The sequence below is a fragment of the Jaculus jaculus genome, chromosome 15 (genome assembly GCF_020740685.1).
Source record: "Jaculus jaculus isolate mJacJac1 chromosome 15, mJacJac1.mat.Y.cur, whole genome shotgun sequence".
Taxonomy (NCBI): domain Eukaryota; kingdom Metazoa; phylum Chordata; class Mammalia; order Rodentia; family Dipodidae; genus Jaculus; species Jaculus jaculus.
The window spans coordinates 32,831,081-32,854,091 of NC_059116.1; the positions used below are offsets into that span (position 1 = coordinate 32,831,081).

The 23,011-nt window shown below is 44.9% G+C and overlaps 1 protein-coding gene across 2 annotated transcripts in view; it reads right to left on the reverse strand.

Annotated features, from left to right (window-relative positions):
- Positions 1 to 23,011, reverse strand: part of B4galt6 (beta-1,4-galactosyltransferase 6) — a 92,522-nt gene that overhangs the window by 46,541 nt on the left and 22,970 nt on the right. Inside the window, exon 3 of one of the 2 annotated variants that reach the window (XM_004654853.3) lies at positions 7,502 to 7,615. The exons of the other annotated variant lie outside the window; for it this stretch is intronic. Coding sequence (XP_004654910.1) covers positions 7,502 to 7,615 — 114 coding nt within the window. The remainder of the gene's footprint in view (positions 1 to 7,501; positions 7,616 to 23,011) is intronic. 2 annotated transcript variants of the gene reach the window in all.

Below are 23,011 nucleotides of genomic sequence, written 5' to 3' on the forward strand. Positions count from 1 at the left end.
AAAATGACAGTGATTAGGCTAAATAATAAACAGTTGGTATAAGTAACAAATGAGTATTCTTTGTGCACGGCAAATCAACTTTCTTGTCTTTTTCCAGCTTTGTGGCTTCAACAGCTGTAACCATTGCTGTCAGCACTTTTCTCTAGCATTGCTTGTAGCTGAAGTGCCACGTCCAACACATCGTCACTGCCTGCTATCCTTCCACCTGACTGGGGGGGGGGGGGAGGCTTCCTGTGATACTTAGGATCCCTGATGCCTGAGGCACCATAGGATTGCATTCCCCATCCACACCATTTGGAGTCTCTTATCAGCTTTCCTATGTGCTTACTGCTCTTAGCTCTGCATCCCAATATCTGGCCAGCTGAAGGCTAGAGATTACTTTGTGGGAAGGGGTGGAGGAGAACAGGCCTTCCAGGACAGGCGCTGCTGGGAGAGGCAGCATTTTCACAGGAAGACTCTGTTAGTGCACCTTCTTAGAATCCTTTCCTTTATTTTCAGCCAAAACCTTATGGTGCAAGACAAGCATGCCCAAAGCCATCTCTGTCTACTACTTTAAGATTTTACACAGGTGTGTCATGATTTTGAACTAAGCATGCCTAAAAATGTTGTCTACTGGCTTCTTTTAAAATGATGACTTTATAATTTCAAAAACTGACTTATAGATTGAATGCACATCTTATTTAGCTTTTAAGAGTGCTAAATCTCCTCAAAAAAATGTATATATATATAAAGGCATCCCAATTCTGATAAGCTTAAAAATTATAAAATTTTACATGTCTTCATATTTAAGACAAAAATGTTGCTACATAATGTAGATTTCTTGTTTATTTTAAATTCTGTCAGATCTTTTGTCATAGTTTACTCTCTGTAGCCTCATGTGACTTAAATATGTCAACTCTACTTTTGGTTAATATCAGACTTTTCCAGATATCAGAATGTTGTAATTTTGTTTATACAAAGTCCATACATGATGTTTAACTGTCAATAAGAATGCATCATCATGCCTGAGTAAAACTCTATGATTTAAAATAATATAAAAATAAATAAAATGATGACTTTAAACCCAGCATGGCCTGAAATGAACTCCACAATTGAGCATGCTTAGGAATAAGTTGACCCAAATACACACATGGGTATTGAAGTGCTTTGATTCAGGTGTTCCCCATAAACTATGTGTTCTGAGTGCTAGGTTCCCAGCTGGTAGCAAAATGATAAGTGGAGCCTCCTGGAGATGATGGTGCATTGCTGGGGGCTGGCTTATGGATGTCACAGCCAGCTTCCTCTTGCCAGTGTCTGGCATGCTCTCCTGGTGCTATCGTCCACCTGATGTTGTGAGGAGGTGATGCCCACCCTCTGCTCATGCAATCATTTCCCTTGATATCATGAGCTTCCTCCTGAGTCTGTAAGCCAAAATACACCCTTTCCTCCCACAAGCTGCTCTTGGGTGGGTGTTTTCTGCCAGCAACTCCAAGCTGACTGCAACAGGTGTCTCCCAGAATACCAACCCCATGCTTCTTATGTTCTAGGACAGCACTGCTTTGGAGACGATTCCAGTCTTCTTCCTCTCTGCTACAGGTCATAAATCTTCCTCCATGTCTTCTATGTTTATTTTGGCTTTGCGCTCATCACAAAGCATGCTCACTGCTTTTCCACGGGGACAGGTAACAGTGTGGTCAGAAAACACTACTCTCAGTTACATTGGTTACATGGGGACAGGTGACAGTGTGATCAGAGAGCACTGCTTTGAGTTACACTGGTTCCACAGGGAAAGGGTGACAGTATAATCAGAGAACACTGCTTTCAATTACACTGTTTCCATGGGAACAGGTGACAGTGTGATCAGAGAGCACTGATTTCAGTTACACTGCTCCACGGGGACAGGTGATAGTGTGAGTGATCAGAGAACACTACTTTCAGTTACACCGCTCACTGGGGACAGGTGACAGTGTTATCAGAGAACACTGCTTTCATTTACGCTGTTTCCACGGGGACAGGTGACAGTGTGGTCAGAGAACACGGCTTTCATATACACTGTTCCACAGTGACAGGTGACAGTGCGATCAGAGAACACTGTCTTCAGTTACACTGTTTCCATGGGGACAGGTGACAGTGTGATCAGAGAGCACTGATTTCAGTTACACTGCTCCACGGGGACAGGTGATAGCGTGAGTGATCAGAGAACACTACTTTCAGTTACACCGCTCACTGGGGACAGGTGACAGTGTTATCAGAGAACACTGCTTTCATTTACGCTGTTTCCACGGGGACAGGTGACAGTGTGGTCAGAGAACACGGCTTTCATATACACTGTTCCACAGTGACAGGTGACAGTGCGATCAGAGAACACTGTCTTCAGTTACACTGTTTCCATGGGGACAGGTGACAGTGTGATCAGAGAGCATTGCTCTCAGTTACACTGGTTCCATGGGGACAAATAACAGAAATGCAATACAATGTACCTCTTTTTCACATGTGTATGTTACATAGGCAGATGTGCATATATCTCACATATGTGTGTGGGTTTGCATGTGTATGCATGCGTATGGAGGCCAGAAGTCGAGGTCTCCTGTCATTCTCCACTCCATCTATGGAGATAGGGTCCTCACCGGAACCCAGAGCTCGCCAGCTCACCTCGTCTCCCTAGCCAGCTTGCCTGGAGGATCCTCTATCACTGCCTACGGGATGCTGGGGTTATAAGCATGCACTGCCATGCCTGGCAGTTATGTGGGGACCTGAACTCAGGTCCTCATGCTTGTGTGGTAAGCACTTTACAAACTGAGCCATCCTCCAAACTACACATCAATGGTTTCTGTAAAATATCACCACTCCCAGCTCTTCATCTTAAGGAAATACTTAATTCGTCTTTTCAAAATGTGCAAAATACAATTTGCCCACACTCCTAGGTCTATGGGCCTATACGCAGGTGTAAAGGAGGGCTTATGCAGACACATGCCTGCATTTAAACACTGCCTCCTTTCTTCACCTACAAGTCCACTATCTTTCCAGTTTATGCCAACACCACACTCACCACCTTCCAGTTTGCAGCTCTGATCTCTGATCAGCACCCTTCCAACCTGTATGTCACCTGTGATGGGTAGAAGCTTTGCTTCCACACACTGAAAAGATCAGTCACCAATAGCCCCAATGCCCTCCTGGAAACCCTCTTGTCTCTTACTTGCCCATTTCTCTACATATGCCATCCTCTCTGCTATATCTCCACATTTCCTTTCTATCTGGTGTCCTAATAAATTGCTTTTCCAATCTGGGGAGGGGAGATTTTTTTAAATATAGGTTTCCAGTCTCATTGCCCATACCTCTTTGTCAGGAGATGCCCCATGGGTCCTAATTGTGGCCACCAGTTCTACTTGGGCACATTTCAGCTACTTGGCCTGAGTCTTGCCTTCCAGAGGAAGATTCCCAGACCCACTCCCCAAGTGCCTCTAGTAGGAAAAAGAAGTTACACAACCAGATATCTCCCAAAAGGACTAAGCAGAGCATCTCTCACTAGTAATCCTGATTCCACCTTCTCCCTAGTCTCACCTAGCCTTCAACTTACATGTAAACAATCTCTGTGAAGAACATGTCTAGTCCATTATTCACCTATCTGCCTCCAGTGACTCCATTCCATTACCCCAAAAGCAGTGTTTTGTTATTTTCACCCTTTCTGACCCCAATCTAGTAGGACCTTTGAAAACTGTGTATTCTGACCTGAGAGACATGCATACAGGCTCATCATCAACCCTTTGCATGGGAGCTCAGGGCACAGCCTCTAAAGCCTACTCATGGACAGACTTCTCCCCACCCAGCTTCATGTCCAGCACAACCCACTCATACCCTCTGGCTGGCGCTGTCCTTCCACTGCAGAACCACACAGCCTTCTCCTCCCCCTCAGATCCTGAAGACGTTCTCCATCAACTACTCAATGAACCTTCCTGGAGACCCAACTCCACAGCCCCTCTCTGAGCGTCCTTCGTCCTCCTTGCTCAGCAGCACACCACCTTTGTCTGCCGGCTACCTGCTCCTAGACGGTATCACAAGAAGACACTGGCTCTGCTCACCCTCTGTAAAGTCCTGTGCAAAGCCCGGCCTGCAGCACAGCGGCTGTTCACTCTCATTCCCTCGTGTGACTCCCACATGTCCTTTCACAACAGACACAGATGTGATGTATAGTTACATTTGATATCATGTGAGGGGATCAGGAGATGGCTCAGTAGTTAAAAACGCTTGTTGCACAAGCCTGACAGAGTTGAAACTCTCAGAACTCACGTAATGCTGACGAACATAGCCCACGGGTCTGTAATCACAACCTGCCTATGCCAGTGAAGCAAAGGCACGATCATCCCAAAGCTCACTGGCCAGGAGTATGGCACTGGCAGTGGTAAACAAAAGAGAGATGCAGTCTCAAACAAGGTGGAAGGTGAGAAATGACACCTAAGGCTGTCCTCTGACCTCCACATGCATGCTGTGGCACGTGTGTGTGTGTGTATATGCATGTACACACACACACACACACACACACACACACACTCTGAAGCGCTGATATTCATTAGTGCTCAGCTCTACTATGAAGCATATGTTTGGAGTGTTTTGGAATTTATTTGCTTATCCTTCCCCTCTTTGCTGATTTTCAGTTCAATTATTTAAATTCATCAAGAAGCCCTCATAGCTTTTGTTTGCAACTATAGAAACAATCAGAGCAAAACCATAAAGGGAGCTCTATTCCACAAATGTATTCTATTGGCTAACAACAGACAGACAGGAAACCTGAAGGGAAGTCTGTCTGCATGGTATGCAGAGAGCATCTCCACCCCTGCCTCACCCAGGAAAAGCAAAGGCAGGCCACCCATCCTGAGCACACCTTTTGGTGCTTGAGGAGGGGTGAAATTTCTAGTTACTTGGTTGTGAAGTATCCCATAAATTCAATAAGTTGGCAGTGGAGTTTTCCTCTAAAGTATGAAGTATTCATTCATCTCTTCATGTAAATAATACACATTAAAATAGTTTCATAGGCCAGGTGTGGTGGTGTATGGCTTTAATGCCAGAACTTGGGAGGCAGAGGTAGGAGGATCACCATGAGTTTCAGGCCACCCTAAGACTACATAGTGAATTCCAGGTCAGCCTGGGCTAAAGTGAGACCCTACCTCAAAAAACAAAACAAAACATAAAAAATCAGCAAAGAAAACAAGAGGAAAAATACACATGCCATTCTTTATCTCCAGCTATAGTTATTTCCACATGTGCTGGGGTGATGATCCCATTATTACACTAGTATTACACTAGGGAAGAGTCAAAAGGATTTACATTTAAATTATCAAACACACCCATTTTAAGTTAACATCACTTTTGGTAATTATAAATTAAGTATCTCTCACACTTGGATAGATTTCATCCCTCTAGATATTGAAGAGGTATTATTAAGCTGCTCTCTTTCACCAGTGGGCAATATCCTAACAACACACAACAAAGTGTAAAACTTCTCAACTTCCCATATTTCTCACTCCCTCAATCATTATAAAGTCTGGTTCCAATATTCAAAGAGTGAGGAAAAAGAAATGAAAGTAACACCTATTAATCAGAATAACATTTGTGAAGCTCCACATCCAGAGGTTCGCTCTATTCTCACAAGACATCGAAGGTATCATCTTAATCCCGGCTGCAACAGGTAAAGACGTGGAGGCTCTGCCGAGCAGAGGTCACAGAACCAGTGACAGGCTCTGTTGGATGACTGAACGGGGCTCTCTGTGAAAGAACCCTTTAAGGTTGGTTGTACCCACAGTCCCCTTCCCAAGTCTTGCCTTTATTTGCTACAAAACAACCCACTTGTCTGGGCCACCACTCACTGGACAAAGGGGGGCTGCTGTGAGAAGGTGGCAGCCAGGCCAGTGTGTCCTTGGTCTTGTAAGAGAATTCAAGACTCTAAGGGAGGCCAGTGGGATGAGACAGCAGCAAGGTCTCAGTGGAAAGGCAGCCATGGGGGCCAGTGTGGCCACTGGGGCCACAGCAGCCATGACGTGCTCTCTCAAGCATCAGGGGAGATGAACTTGCTTACAGGCCGACACAGAACTGGAAGAGAGAAATAGTAGCACAAGGGTCATATGGGAGACACTCAGTTTAATTACCAACAACCACCACCACCACAAGATGGTCACTAAGCCAAGGACAGAGATTTCCTCCAACTGTAAATCCATGAGTACACACATCATAAGCAGAACGTTTTCCGGGGGTTTCAGTATTGCACAAAGCGAAGCACTCATTTTAGGAAAACCAGGGTGCGGTAACAACATGATGATAAATGTGGCAATAGCAATTACTCCTCAAGGCATCAGCTCTCAGGTGCGCGTGCACGTATGCACAGGAAAATCTGGGATATGGTGCTTCTTACAGACAAGTAGAGTGGGTTTTTCTTTTCCTCAATTTTGCTACCAAAAAATAACAAGTGGAAGGAAACCATCTAACTGTTCATCAGCTGGGAAACAGGTAGTTGTAAAACAGTTCTAGCAATTTATCCAGACCCATGGGGGGGGGGGAAAAAAACTCAAGACACAGTGCAAAACATAATTTACACTGCCATCTACATAAATCCCTAATACCTTTGAAACTTCGTGCTACTTTCTACATACCTAGCCATCTATGCATGTAAAAATCATCTCAAAATAACTTATGTGGATCCCTGCCAAGATCATACCAGAGGCTGGGCTTTTCTGGAGAAGGGATGGAGAGCTAGCAGTGAGCGTGATGGTCAAAGACGACTCTGGCTTAATATGTAATGTTCCGATGTACCCAAAGTGAGAACACAATTTAATTACTCTCCCTAAAGCTGCTTTAAAAGGAAGGGGGCTGCTGGAGAGATGGCTCAGAGGTTAAAGGCACATCCTTGCTAGCCTGCCAGCCCAAGTTCAAATCCCCAGCGCCTGCATAAAGCCAGACACAAAGTGGCACATGGGTTTGTGATCCCAACACACCTAACTAAGGCAAGGGGAGGCAGAAGCAGAAGAATCTAAGAACTCATAGGCCAAATACACTGGTTTACACAGCAGCAAATAACAAGAGACATCCTGTCTCTGAACGAAGGTGGGAGGTAAAGATAACAACCCAGGACCATCCACTGACCTCCACATGCATGCCATGGCATGCATACCTACAAACATATGCTCATACCATACTCACACACACAAAACAATAAAAATAGATGGATAAAAATTATTTCAGAGTGAGTCAAAATATTCATGTTTTTAGACCTAGACAGAAGAAATATGGTAGTTATCATTTTCTCTTTTGCATTTTTTTTCAGCTTTTGGATCCTTCCTTCCTCCAAAAAAAGGTGCTCTTCTCTAAAATAAATAAATACAAATAAAACAACAGCACAACATGCTGTATGACATGAACATCAGTGCCCACAGTCACGATATGCTCCTGGTGAGCTCAAATCACATGGTTTTTATTATTTATTATTTTACTACAACACAAGTAAACATTTAAGTTGAAAGTAGCTCACACTTACGCATGTAAGGCAGTTTTTCTGGGCAGGGGAGGTATGGTGAATATGTGAAGTTTTCCGGAAGATAAGTTGTTGTTTGAACAAGATAGTCACTCGAATTATTGCCTTCAGGATAATCTTGGGGAGAGAAAGAAGGAATAAAGTTACAACCAAATATGCCCTTTTGTTTTGCCTCTGGTCTGAAATATAGCACCAGTGCTGTGAGGGGCTGTGAGGAGAGCCATGGGAATATGCAATCCACAGTGGTTTGTAAAAAGCAACGACGTAGAAAGCGCAAGAGAAAAGCAAAGCACAGCTGGAATGGGCTCCTGGGTGCAAATACCTAGAAGTCAAGAAAGAAGCAAACCCTTATCCAAGCACACATGCCTCCCTGGCTGGTCCAAGTATAGGGGGCTGGAGAGATGGCTTAGTGGTTAAGGTGCTTGCCTGCAAAGCCTAAAGACCCATGTTCGACTCTCCAGGTCCCACGTAAGCCAAACACACAAAGGTGAGGCAAGCGTGAAAAGGTCACACATGCCCACTAGGTGGCACAAGCGTCTGGAGTTCAGTTGCTGTGGCTGGAGGCCCTGGTGCACCAATATATTCCTCTCTCTTTCTCTCTTAAAAAAAAAAAATTAGGGAAAAATATGTATAGGGACCTTGTGGTAGTTTGATTCAGGTGTCTCCATAAACATAGGGGTTCTGAATGCTAGGTTCACAGCTGAAGGAGATTTGGGAATTAATACCTCCTGGAGGCAGTGTATTGTTGGGGGCGGGTTTATGGGTATTATAACCAGTTTCCCCTTGCCAGTGTTTGGCACACTCTCCTGTTGCTGTTGTCCATCTGATGTTGGTGAAGAGGGGATGTCCGCCCTCTGCTCATACCATCATTTTCCCCTGCCATCATGGAGCTTCCCCTCGAGTCTGTAAGTAAAAACAAACCTTTTATTTCCTCAAGTTGCTCTTAGTCAGGTGTTTTCTGCCAGCAATGGGAACCTGACTGCAAACAGTAAAGTACTGTTGGTACCAAGAAGTGGTGTCATTACTGCTAGAAACCTGACTGTGGCTTTGGTCCCTTGGAACTGCTTTACAGGAGAAATGTGGAAGGATTTGAAACCTTGGCCTAAGAGATGCTTTCTATTGCTCCAAGGACAGCTTAATAGATTATTCTGGTCAGAGTTGAAAGACCAGAGTAGTAAGAACTATGGATTATGAATGATGGCTTATGAGGGTGAGGAGCTTTGCCTGGACTGGGCTGTAAGCAGTTTGTGCGAGAGGCTTACTGTTATGGCCATGTCCTGAGAAGCTGTGCAGGGTTGTGTTGCATAGAAATGGGCTAGTGTGAGCACAGGGATATGACACAGGAAAAAAAAAAAAATGAAATCTTTGGGCCATAACTGCTGCCTATTCAGCTGCAATTGTTTGAGAGATACAAACATTGAGATTGGGCTAGTTGGCCTGCATTGGGACAACAGGAAGAAACCAGACTCTTTTGAAGAAGGGGCCTGAATACTGAAGGACTGTCCTGTTATTCAAAGTCTATTTTATTCCCCCTGGAATAACAAATTAGCAGCCCACCTGGCATGATGGAGCTAGGACATGCAGGAAAGACAGGGTCACTGAATTTTCAACATGGGCTTGCATTTTGGAAATGGCCATGGGCAGTGAGAAGCAAGCAGGTTTGCTGGATTGCCTGCGTGGAGACCTGATGGAGCCATGAGGGTGCACTGTGGGTTGTAGCAGTAGAGATGCTGGGAGCGTGAGACAGCTGCTAAGTAGAGCTGTTGGCCCCAGACGCAGCTTTCCAGTACCGTGCGTAGCCTAACTAGAGGGATGAAATGGGAATTCCAGAGAGTTGTTGCTGGTTATAATTACTGGACTTGGATACTTGTCACTGACTAAAATTGTTGGACTTGGAGCTACATAGTTTGATGTTTTCCCTGCTTGTTTTAAATCTTGGATTGGTTGAATATTTCTTTGCTACAACCAATGCCATCTTTCACAGTGTGAATGTTTACTCTGTGCCGTTACGTGTTTTGGGGGGGTTTCTTTGTTGTTGTTGTTGTTGTTATGGCTCAGTTAAAAGACCTTGGACTATAAGGATGTTTGAACATCATTGGGATTGATAAAAACTATGGGGACTTTCAAAGATGGGCTGAATGCATTGTATTTTACATGGTGCATATCAGTTTACGGGGGCCAGGGGCAGAATATGTCAGTTTGACTCAGGTGTCCCACATACACTTAGGTGTTCTGAACACTAGGTCCCCAGCTGATGGCAAATTGAGAGTTAAAGCCTCCTAGAGGGCCTGTATTGTTGGGAGAGGGCTTATGGGTGTTATAACCAGATTCCTCTTGCCAATATTTGGCACACTCTCCTGTTGCTGTTGGTCATCTGATGTTGGCCAGGAGATAATGTCCGTCCTATGCTCATACCATCATTTTCCCATGCTATCATTGAGCTTCCCCTCAAGTCTTTAAGCCAAAATAAACCCTTTTTTCCCACAAGCTGCTCTTGGTTGGGTGCTTTTGCCAACAATGCAAACCTGACTGCAACAGTTCCTGAACCTTCCAACAGCTATTACCTGGACACTGCATTTAACCTACAAAGAGCAGAGGGTTTGGAGTACCCTTTCCTCAGTACCTCACACATAAGAAGCAGAGATATGCCCTCCCAACTTCCTTCTAGAACGTAGCCTGCTCTAAGCTTTTAAATTGGTCTTTCTTTACTTGTAGATTGTAGTTTCCGAGGTGGCTGGAACTGTGAAATTAGGTTCATTGTCTTTACGTGAGCAAGTTACACCACACATAGACCAATGCCCAGAGCACCACAGCCTAATGCTTGTGTTCAAACCCTCGCTTCAGAGTGAGGCACTGTGCCATTTCTCATCTATACTACCTCCTGTGCTCATTTCTGTATCTCAAGAAGATAAAGTATCTGAAGATCTTAGAGCCCGTGTAAAACTCAGCAGTTGCATCTGGGCATGACCAGGTTTGATGTGAGCACCGTACCCAGACTGAGACAGACAGAAGCTGAAGATCTCTGAACACAAAGCCGGAGATTGCATTTCAGTGTACCTCTCTGGGGTAAGGTTGGAAAATGCAAATATGGGGAAACTAGGTCATGTAATCCTACTGCTCTATGGAGGAAGTTGGCCTAAAAGAATGGAGTGAGGAGGCAAAGATGGAAACAGCTGAAAAACTACTGGGTCCATGACCCCACTGTACAGACAAAACTGAAGCCATAGCAAACAGCTTAGGAAAATGCGAGCATATTCCTTCACTCATCCGTCATCTGCTCTGATGCAAGACCATAAAAATCAACCCTCTGACCCATAAGAACCACTTCTGGACCCACTGATAGAAGAGATCCCTGCCAAGGTTGCTAAGCATGATGAGATGGACAAAGACTCTGGAGATCCAGTACCAAGGAAGGCATAGAAGCTGAAAAAGGCCAATCTGCATGGAAATCCCAACTGTTCCGCCAGAAAACCCTAACATGGGTGTAGCCATTCCCTTCTCACTACAGGGACAGAACATCAGACCAAAAGCAGCTTATGGAAGGAAAGGGTTTATTTCTGGCTTACAGGTTTGAGGGGAAGTTACATCATGGAGGGCCGGGAGCATGGTAAGATCAGATAGCCAGCATCATATCTCTGTAGTAGCAGGGAAGAAGTAGAGATAGTGAGCTCATGAGCAGTGGCAAGCAGGGCTGGCTATAAAATCCCAAGACCCATCCTAAGTGACACACCCCCTACAGCACAGCTCTGCCTCCCAAAGGTTCCACCAGCTAGGGCTTAACCACAAACCCATAAGGTAATGGGGAACACTTTACATTCAAACCACTACAATGGCAAAGAGATCAATGATGGTACAACTGCTAAGGCCCACTTCACTCGGATGTGGGGGGGCCCTAGTAAGAAAATCCCCCATGTCTCTCTCTCTCTTTCTCTCAGAGACCTGGAAAACATTTTGCAATGAAAATCCTCTAAGCTCCAAGGAATTATGTAATGTGCACAGAGACAGAGGAAGGCCATCAAAGCTTGTGTTGAGGTCATACTCTATAATTCATACTTTATTATAACCTCACATGACTGTATGAGATTTAAACATATTACAATAAACATGAACCAAGAACAAGGAAGTCCAATGAGGCTCTGATTCTCCCCTAAAGATGCTTTATAAATTATACCAAAAGATCATTAAATTGCAAGCCATATTTTAAAAATGAGTCTTCCTTTTACATGAACTTCTGCTCTGCTTATGGCAGGAGCCAGTGCTCTGAACATGAATGAGGGTTCTGCACTGTCACTAAAAATATTCCTCCAAAAACAGTTTTACCTTACTCTTAAATCAGACTTAACAGATTTTTGTGCTTATTAAAACTATACCTTTAAAGTGTTAACTGATGGCTCAGTCTGTAAAGTGGATCCCGTGTAAGTATGAAGACCTGAGTTTGATCCCCAGCACCCATGTAAATGGCAAGCATGGTAGAGGTGCCAGTACTAGGGATATGAGACAGACAAATTCTCAGGGAAAGCTATATTTTTTATCTGAAAATAAAGTAAAGTATTCTTATTTCAGATACACACTAAGCAAAACCAACAAAAAGAATGCTTAAAATAAAAATAACTTTAAAAAAAAAACTTAAATAAAATCATAGCCAAAAGCTAAAGTAATTTTCCAGAAAGACAATAGGATAACAGAGTTCTTGCAGAAGCCCCACATTCAAATAAGATTTTAAAAACACAGGTGGGGTGAAGGGGATAGCAAATAATCACAGAAATACAAAGTACAACCAAGGAATCTTTTACAAAACTGAATGACAATGATACCCTAGTCAGTCATGAGTCCAATCAACCCAGTAAGAGACAAAAAGTAAACTTAAATCTAAATCTTTTTTTCTATTTTTTTTAAATTTTTATTAACATTTTCCATGATTACAAAATAAATCTAAATCTTTATAAAATCTGATAATAAAAAAGAGAGTGAGAAAGAGGCAAAGAAAGGAAAAGAAGAAGGGGAAGGAAGAAAGGAAAAAAGGAAGAAGTGAAGGGAAATAAGGCGGGAAGAAAAGAGGAGGAAAGGAGAGACTCCAATGTCTCTAGAAAGGAAAAATCGCTGGTCTGTACCCAATAACTGTTATCAGAGTGGTGACAATTCTTCTCAGAAGCAACACCTGGGAGAGAAAAGACCACAAGGAATCTTCTGAACTCTTTCTGAGTACAGTGAGTCATGTGCCTAAGAGCTCAGGAAAAATTGGTGTCAGATATGCAAAAAAAGAAAAAAAAAAAGGAATGTCACAAAACAAAAGGTTGGCCACTGCTTAACTCTAGGAAAAAACAAACCATTAGTAATATTCTGAATTGTGCTAAAGCATACTAAACTTTATTCTTCTGTAACAGGAAGATACAAAAAGGAACAGCAGAGCAGGGGTTGGGGATGTGGCTCAGTTAATAGAGAAATTGCCTAGGATGCAAGAAGTCCTGAATTCATTTCCTAGCACCACATAAAACTGGGATCAATGATGCGCAACTGGAATCCCAGCACTCAGGAGGTGGAAGCAGGATCAAAAGTTCAAGGTCATCTTCAGCTACAGAGTTTGAGGCCAGTATGGTGTACTTGAGACCCTGTCTCAAAAAAAAAAAAAAAAAGAAGAGGGAGGGGAAAAGGAAGGGGATGGAAGAAAAGAGAAAAACAGAGTAGAGGAAGGAGAGAGGAGGGAAAAGGAGAGAAAAGAAAAGTGGAGAGGAAAATGGAGGTGAAGAGAAGGTAAAAGAGAGGAGGGGAGCCCAGGAAAGGGGAGAGGAAGGAACAAAGGAGGGGAGGAACGGGAGGATAGGAGAAAAGAGAGGAAAGAAGGGAGGAGAAAGGAGGAGAGAAGACCAAATTAGAGCTAAAGGTATAACCCAATGGCAGTTCATGTGTCTGGCATGCTCAGGCCTTGCACTCAGTCGAGGATGGAAGGCAGAATATAAATAAAGATAGACACAGCATGCACTGTTAAAACATAAAAGGTGAGATTGTCTTTTTGAACATAATCCCTTCTGTTCTAAAATAAAAAGTACTACTCATGGTTAAAATAAATTAAGAAAGTTGGCCGGGGAGATGTCCAAGTACAGATAAAGTGCATGTGGCACAATCATGCAGACGTGAGTTCTGATGTCCCGTACCCAGGTGTGGTGGCATGGCCTGTAATCCCAACACTGGAGAGGTGGAGACAGGCGGATGCCCAGGATTCACTGGCTAACTAGCCTCTCCAAATCAGCGAGCTCCAGGTTCACAGAGTAATCTTGTCTCAAAAAGTAGGGTGGAGCTGGGTGCTCAGGGTAAGTTAAGTACAGGCGTGTTTGGGGCACGTGCGCTAGGACTGAACGAGGCGTCAGCTGGATTGAGGCCTGTGAATGTAGATGACGGAGGATTGCCAGAGTGTTTGGGGTCCGGCCCTGGGTGGATGAGGACTGAGTACAGTCAGGTTGGGACTCCGTAGAGGGAAGTTCCAACAACTATCCCCCCAACTCCTGCTCTCAGACAAGGGACCAACCCCACTGAGCAGGTTCACACAGTGAAGGAACGCTTCTGCTTCCACCCCATCTCATGCTGGCACAACAGGTACCCCAAACCTCCTGTGCCCTGTGGGTCCCCTCAACCCTATGCTGCCCCCCCCACGTGCCCTGCTGGGTCCCCCCCACCCAGAGCCACCCATTTGTACCCAGGTTTGCCACACCTATGGGTCCCCCACATCCAGCGCTGCCTTGGATTTCTGGACGCCTCCACACATCAACACCTGCACACCAGGCAACTCAGCAGACCCAGTCCAGCCTGGCCCATCAAGCCAGGCAACCCCTGCCAGCCCTTCCCCCATCCCAAGGACTACTTGGGGCATCGCTTCTGCCCCAGACAGGGAGCACAGGAATGTGTGGTAGCCTCTGGCTAGGGGGGACCAGAGAGTCCTCCATAACCTGCTCAGCTGGGTACAGGAGAACACTGGCCAGTGCTACTGCCCCAGGGACCTACAGGCAAGGCAAGGCATGGCTGCAATGGGGCAAAAGAGATTCTGGACTTCCAACCATAGCTTTTGTATCAGTCACCAGCCCTGAGCTGTTGGTGCAACAGCAACCTCCAGAACCTGCGCGTCAGTGGACACAATGCCATCCCGCTCCAATCCCGTTCAAAGCCAAACCAGAACACTCAGTGGTGACCCTACAAGGTCATACACTTGCTTCCCCTTAATAAAATAAGACTTTTAGCCCAAGATGGGGAGACCCCAAAGCGAAGGAAGGAAGGAAGGAAGGAAGGAAGGAAGGAAGGAAGGAAGGAAGGAAGGAAGGAAGGAAGGAAGGAAGGAAGGGAGGAAGGACATAAACTGATGTATCTCTGCCGAGACTGCCTAGTCCACACAATGGAAAACTCCAAAGAAAACAAGAGGAAACAACAATAATAAGTTGCAAAAATGAAAGCACAACAAGGTATGTGACCCTGGACAAGTGAATCGCAGAACTGGAAGCAAATCACCAACAAACCAACAATGATATAAATGAACTGCAACAGAATCATCATACACTGCAAAGCTTTCATTACTAGGCTTAACTTAATTGAGGAAAACCACAGAGAACTCACGAGAGAGACAGAGACAAATTGAATGTGCCAAAGGAATGTCAGACTAATGTGCCCATGACCTTTGGGTCCTCCTGACTCCATCTCTCATCATCAAAGGACTATGGGGGTAGGGGGTCACAGAACTATGGACCACTTTGCATTTGGCTCTATGTGGATGCTTGAGAATGGAACTTAGGTTAGTAAGCTTTGCAAGTAAGCAACTTGAACTACTGACCTATTTCCCCAGCCAAGAATATTTAATATCATACTGTCTCAGACTTACTTTTTAAAATATTTTATTTATTAGTGAGAGCAAGAAATAGGCAGAGAGAGGGGAAGAGAGTGCGAGAATGGGGGTGCAAAGGCCTCCAGCCACTGCAAATGAACTCCAGATACATGCACCACCTTGCACATCTGACTTACATGGGTACTGGGGAATCGACCTGGGACCTTAGTTCTCACACACAAGTACCTTAACCACTAAGCTACCTCTCTAGCCCAGGCTTCTTTTTAAAATGAGTTTTTAGAAAACCCAAGGCAAAAACCAATGGGTATGAAGGTCAAACTTGCTTATTTTCTATTTCCAACTACTGTGAATGTGTAGTTATGTTGTTTAAGAAAAACTAAAGAGATTAAGAAAATTATTTACTATATAGCTAGACCATCTATTCTTTCTGGTAGTATGTGCAGAAAAAAAAAAGGCTATGAGATGAACTCTGAACTCTGTGTGAGAGAGGGTATAAAAGCTATGGAAAATTTACAGAAAAGCTTACTATTTTGTATTTATTGTTTGAACCATTTATTTGACTTTTGGGGGGGGGGAATTTACTCTATCCCAGGCTGACCTGGATCTCACTCTGTAGTCTCAGGATGGCCTCAAACTATGTGCTCCTCCTAGTTCTGTCTCCCAAGTGCTGGAATTGAAAGCATATACCACCACACCTGGCTGAATCACTGATTTTAATTAAAAAAAAAAAAACTATACAAATTGCTTTCTTAAATTGTTTTTTATGTGTATGTGTGTGTATATGCATGTTCACATGCAAATGGGTACACAAGTGCTCATAAACATGTGTATATGAATGTTTCAAGGCCAGAATTTGATGTTGGGGGTTTACCTCAATTACTCTCCACCTTATTTTCTTCCCTCTTTCCTGCCCCCATTCCACTGGAGGCCCTCCTCAGTGGAATTGCTGGTATTCACCACAGGGTTGTGGTTAATGGGTTGTGAAAGCAGCACTCAGTCATTGTGGGGGGGGGGAGGAAGGCAATGCCTCTGGATATTCCTTCCTACCCTGTGGTTCTTACAGTCTTTCTAACCCCTCTTGCACAAAATTCCCTGAGCCAAATCCTTCCTCTCAGGTACACCTGCAACTCAAGCTGTACCAGGTTGGGAACCATGGATAAGGGAGAACATGCAGTGTTTGTCTGTCAGTGCTTGTGTGAGTTCACCTACTATGATCTGTTCCAAGTCCACATATTTCCCTATAAACTTTATTGTATCATTTTTCCTTACTGTTGAGTAGAATTCCATTATGCAAATGTATAAAAAGTTCATTATGTGTTCATCAAATGATGCGCGCATGGATTGGGTCCAGTTCTTAGCTATTGTGAGTTGAGTAGCTATAAGCATGGATGAGCCAGTGTGTCTGCAGTGAAGAGTGGAGCCTTCAGGATAGATGCCCAGTAGAGGAATAGCTGGGTCAGTTGGTAGCTCTATTTTCATCTTTATCAGGAGTATCCATATTGATTTCCATAGTGGTTGTACAAGTTTGCACTTCCACCAACAGTGAATGAGTCTGTCATACTAGCCCTAAAATAAATGCAAAATTGGACTTCTCATCAAGATGGCAGACTCATAACCACACTTAGAGCTCCAGGGGTAATATTGATGTAAACTCCAATATTCCCATTTGTATCCCTTTTATGTCTTTCTCCTGTGTTCTTGCTTGCACCAAACTTCTATTACTGTGTTGAAGAGAAATGGTAAGAGTGGGCACCTGGGCTGGAGAGATGGCTTAGCGGTTAAGCGCTTGACTGTGAAGCCTAAGGACCCCGGTTCGGATTCCCCAGGACCCACGTTAGCCAGATGCACCAGGGGGCGCATGCGTCTGGAGTTCGATTGCAGTGGCTGGAAGCCCTGGCACGCCCATTCTCTCTCTCTATCTGTCTCTCTCTCCCTCTCTCTCTGTCACTCTCAAATAAGTAAATAAAAAAAATGAAAAAAAAAAAAAAGAGTGGGCACCTCTGTCTTGTTCCTGATCTTAACGGGAACTCCTTGAGTCTTTCCCCATTAAGTATGATTTGGGCTTGAGGTGATTTGTATATACCCCTTTAATACACTGAGATATAAACTCTCTGTGTCTAGTCTCTCCAGCATTTTGATCATGAAGTGATTTTGTATTTTGAAGAAGGTCTTCTCTGCAGCTATTGAAATGATTGCGTGGTCCCGGTGTTTATCTATGTGGTGTATTATGTTAATCAATTTCCATATGTTGAAACATCCCTGTGTTCCTGGGATTAAGCCTGCTAGGTTGAGGTAGATAATGGTTTTGATGTATTGGTGAATTTGGTTTCTGAGGATTTTGTTCAGCCTGATGAACTTAGATGCAACAATGCTGATTATGTGAAAAAAAATCTTAAGAAAAAGTGGTTTCAGTTCTTTGATGAAGGTTTGGTAGAATTTAACTGAGTAAGATCCTGTACTTTTCCTTTGGGAGAGGTTTTTGATTACATTTTCCATGGATATAATCAGTTTATTTAGGAGATTTATATGCTCTGAACTTGATTTTGTTAAGTGGTATGTGTCTAGGAATTCATCCCTTTCTTTTGAGGAGTGGAGGAGGTCAGGGTCACATAGCTTATGGTGCTTTCATTTTGGGTTTTTATTTCTGCTGACTCCTCTGCTTTCATTGGAGACTTCCATTGCAGGACTAGGCAACCTACTTAGAGATCTGTTTGTTGTCTCGTGTGTTGTTGTTGTTTCTGCATTGTCTACCCTTCTCTCAGGGCGAAAGTCTTATTTAGTTAAGGAGGAGGCAAGTATTTGTCCTTGTAGGATCTTCAGTGAGGATTCTGTTTCGTGTCTGACTGGGATCGGAGTGGGATGGCCTGGTCTCTATGGATGCGCAGGTTATGGAGGGTGCAAGTGTGCCAGCAGCTCTGGGTGGGGCAGATACCACAGCTGAGGTTGGAAATCTGGAATCTCTTCACTCCAGAGGGCACATCTGTGCCTTGCCTGTGGGGCTCAGGGGCAGTAGCACTTGCCCTTTCTCCCCTACTATACCCAGCTGGGCGGGTTGTGGAAGACACTGCTTCCCCCTGACAGGTGGTGGCCAGATATTTCTGTGCTCCCCTTCTGGGGTGGAGGCGAGGCTGAAAGTAGTCACGGAAAGGGGGCAGGGTAGTGAGGAGGTGGCAGGCTTCGCTGGGCTCCACAGACCACGATGGACCAGTGAGACAGCATGGGGCACCGGTGTGTGGTGGAGGCCAGCAATCAGAGGAGAGGACCGAGGCCAGAAGGACTGGCCGAGGCCGGCTGCGCAGGGCGGGGACGTGGTGTAGCACATGCAAGGGGGGCAGCTTGGGCTGCATGGGGTCTGGCAGTGCGCAGGTGGGTGCGTGTAGGTGTGGCGAGGGGGTGCAGGGCACACGCAGGCAGCTTGGGGTGTACCTGCCCCAGGATGCGGGGGATAGTGCCGATTGTGGGGCTCACAGGGGCTCTCAAGGAGGCTACAGGGTGTGCACAACCCAAGGGAAAGAAAGCAGGGTGTGGGGCACTGGCACACAGAGATGGCATGGGTGTGGTGGACTAACAGGGTGCACATGTGCGGGCTGTGAGAGGTGTGTGTGACCCAAGTGTGCATGCGGTTAGGTGGCACGGGGGCAGGTTTAAAAGCTGCTGTGAGTATGAGTGACCTAGGGAAGCAAGTGGGACACAGGGTCTGGGGGACCAGGGGCAGAGGACTTTCAGGGGTGTGTGCAAGGGTATACAAGACTCAAGCGCATGTGCTGGTGGCTCGGAATGTGGGGAGCAGCAGGCACCTGGCATGACAGACTTAAATAAGTGCACTGCAGAGGCCATGCAGGGTATGCATGACCCAGGGGTGCCCACAGGCAGCTTGGGGGGTGGGGGTCAGAAAACAGGGGTGACAAGAAAGGAGCACAAGCATGGGCTGCAGGGGTAGCCCAGGGTGGGGGGCAGAGCTGAGGGGCACACACAAGGGTGGCACAGAACTATGGGATGGGGCTGAAGCTTGGGCCCTCTCTCCCATCCTATATGTTTCCACTCAATAGGCTGATCCCCTCAGCGTAGGGGCCATGGGGAAAGGCTGATCACAGAATTTCCCTGCTCAGCTGACCTCAGGCACCCAAATTAGGTAGACAACAGACAGCCCCTGTGCCCTAAGAGCACAGGAATCAGCATATGCCTGACTGCTCTCCTGTTCCCACCCAGTGGAGGTCTGCTAAGACCTACTCCTCCTGGAGCGCCACAAGGCTTGCCTGATATTACCCCCGGAGCGGCAGTGTGGCTACAAGCCCACCATCTGGACAGAAAGTCCAATTTTGCATTTAGTTTAGGGCTAGTACAACAGACTCCCATGAAGAAAACCTACTAAAGATGGGCTAGGGAGATGGCTTAGCGGTTAAGGGGCTTGCCTACAAAACCTGAGGACCCATATTCAACTCTACAAGTCCCACATAAGCAAGACGCACAAGGTGATGCAAGTGCGCAAGATCGCACATGCACACAAAGTGGCGCACACATCCGGAATTTTATTACAGTGGCTGGATGCCCTGGCGCACCAATTCTCTCCCTCCCTCTCTCTCACTCTCGCTCTCCCTCTCATTAAAAAAGCAGGGCAATCTGTTGGGCTTGCCTCAAAAAACTAAAACATTAAATTTGTAAAAACAGTGAGTTGTAAAAAGATAATTTTGCTTGGTGTGGTGGTGCACACCTTTAGTCCTAGCACCCGGGAGGCAGAGGTAGAAGGATCCTCGTGAATTTTGAGGCTACCCTAAGGCTACATAGTGAATTCCAGGTCAGCCTGGGCTAGAGCAAGACCCTACCTCAGAAAAACAATAATAATAATAATCTTTAAAATATGTGAAATACATGCAATAAGAGCATATGCACTTTCTTTTGAATATAAAGTACTACATTTGGCCATCATTATAAATGATCCTAAGGATCTCAAGTCACTACAAGACTTATAGAACTGTTTCCAACCTCCTGCAGTCCTTTGTCTAAAGGTATTTCCATTACCCTGGTATATTATGCATATCAAATCTATCTGCCACTGAGCCACAAGTGTGCACATCACTTTTTTTTTTAAGTTTTTTTTTTAAATTTATTTATTTGAGAGCAACAGACACAGAGAGAAAGACAGATAGAGGGAGAGAGAGAGAATGGGCACGCCAGGGCTTCCAGCCTCTGCAAACGAACTCCAGACGCGTGCGCCCCCTTGTGCATCTGGCTAACGTGGGACCTGGGGAACCGAGCCTCGAACCGGGGTCCTTAGGCTTCACAGGCAAGCGCTTAACAGCTAAGCCATCTCTCCAGCCCTGCACATCACTTTTAATTGAAATCAAATTGTCTTTGATTTCCAGAATCAATAAAAAACCTAAAGCATAGCAGGAATATACTGCAAGTAAATACTTCATGGCTGATAATACAACCAGCAATGACTTAAGCTTTTGAAGACTACACTGTAATAAACCCACAAAATCATTATTCCTACAAAAGTGGTTAGGTGAGCCATGTCTGTCAGGGAAACCACTGCTTTCAAAGCCCAGAACAGTTTCCAAAGGTTATGCATGACAGATGCATTTGGATCTACCACAACTGTCGTGAAAGACAGACACTATTTCATCTAATGAATGGATAGAAACAAAATGCATTCTGTGCCCTGCCTGCTTTTTTCCCTCCAGAACCACAGCCAAGAAAAGGAAAAACACCAAATGAAAATGCTGGACACACCCCCAGCTCCACTCTCAACTGGAAAGGAATAGGAAGATGATCAAAAAATGTCTCTCAGTGGCTTTATTTATTTCTCCTATAAAAGGAAACATTAAATAGGATTCCAGGAACTCCATGAATGATCTAGTCTGCTTATCACAAACTTGTATTATGTGGACCATCCCATGGTCTTACTTTATGCATCCTTGAAATAAAGAAAGGTGCCAGGTTCTTTCTAATAAGCCTACTAACTCTACAAACATATCATCTGCTACAGTCATTATTCAATAAGTACTTTTTTTTTTGGTTTTTCAAGGTAGGGTCTCACTCTAGCTCAGGCTGAGCTGGAATTCACTATGTAGTCTCAGGCTGGCCTCGAACTCATGGCAATCCCTCTACCTCTGCCTCCCAAGTGCTAGGACTAAAGGTGTGTGCCACCATACCCAGCTCAATAAATAAGTACATCTTGATTCCTTAATTTTAAAGGCTAAAGAGGACATCATTTGATTATGACAGCACATGGTTTCTGAACAAAAATATTGCAGTTATTTTCACTTGATGGTGCATATTGTCAGACATATTAAAGCCTCTTTTTTGAAATCAAACAAAGCCATAACCTATCTAATTTTTACTGTTAAATTATGAGTAAGCTACTGTGCATCAATAGTTGTACTCTAGGGCTCGTAAAAGTCTTTGTGTCCTTTATTTGTGTCTTTTTTAACATATGACATCGGAGTGTCTGTGGAAAAAATAATTATAGGCATTATAAATATGACTCTGTCTCTCCCAGTAGCCTGAAGGGATTCTCATATAAAGGACAATCATAACACTGTCTCCTGAACCTAGTTAAACATATGAACTATACTAATTGCTCAATAAATGCTGCCTAAATGAACCTGGCACAGCCTCACAGCTGCCAGCACACATTCCATTTCCATTTCCACGAACAAGAAGGTCTGAAGTGAAGAACAGACCCCCAACGTCATCCAGAGCACCAGTGAGCTCAGCTCGCAAGACCTCTCCCAGCGACCCTGCCTGTGGCCATGTGATCAAGCTCTGGCTGGTGAGATGGATGAAGAAATCGTGTGTGGCAGTTCTGTGAAGATTCTCTTAAGGAGTAACCCAGGGCTGGAAAGACGGCTCAGCAGATAAAGCAACTGCTGCTCAAGCCTAAGTAGCCAAGTTCAGATCCCCAGATCCCCACATAAAAGCTGGGAGCTGCGGCGGGAGGTGGAGGCAGGGAAACTTTCCCAGAAGTCCGCCGGCTACTTGAGCAGTGAACAAGCACAGCAAGAAACCCCGCCTCAAACAAGGTGGGGGATGAGGACCAACACCTCCAAATGTGCGCCCTGGCACATACATGTCTTCACACACATGAGCATGCATACACACATGCACCCACACAGAGGCTAAAAATAGGTTTAAAAAACTATTAATTTATTTGAGAAAAATAGGAGGGAGAGAGAGAGAGAGAATGGGCATGTCAGGGCCTCTTGTGATTGCAAACAAATTCCAGACACTTGGCTTTTTACATGGGTACTGGGGAACTGAACCCAGGCCCTCAGACTTTGCAAGAAAGCACCTTTAACCACTAAGCCATCTCCCCAACGCCCCCTCCCAAAATAAATTTATGAAAATAGAATTACAGAGGATAGCTTTTGTTCTCCTTCCCCTTTCCTTTGTTGCTTCCTATCAACTCCACTAGGAGCACAAAGGTGGCTGACTGTTGCCATGGCTACAGTCAACAAAACCACATGGCAGGGCAGATGAAGAAGGCTGTGGAGGCATACGTTAGGAGCCTCTAGAGAGCCCCTGTCCTGAGCCGATTTCTAACTGCTTAGATGACTGAAAGTCTTCTGAGGAATCTTGTGAAAGGTTTTCAGAGCTTCATAAAAGTAAGCAAAACTTCATCTAAGCACCAATCACCATTTCAATACCAATAACCATCTATCAATGACCATGCTTCACCTTTATTA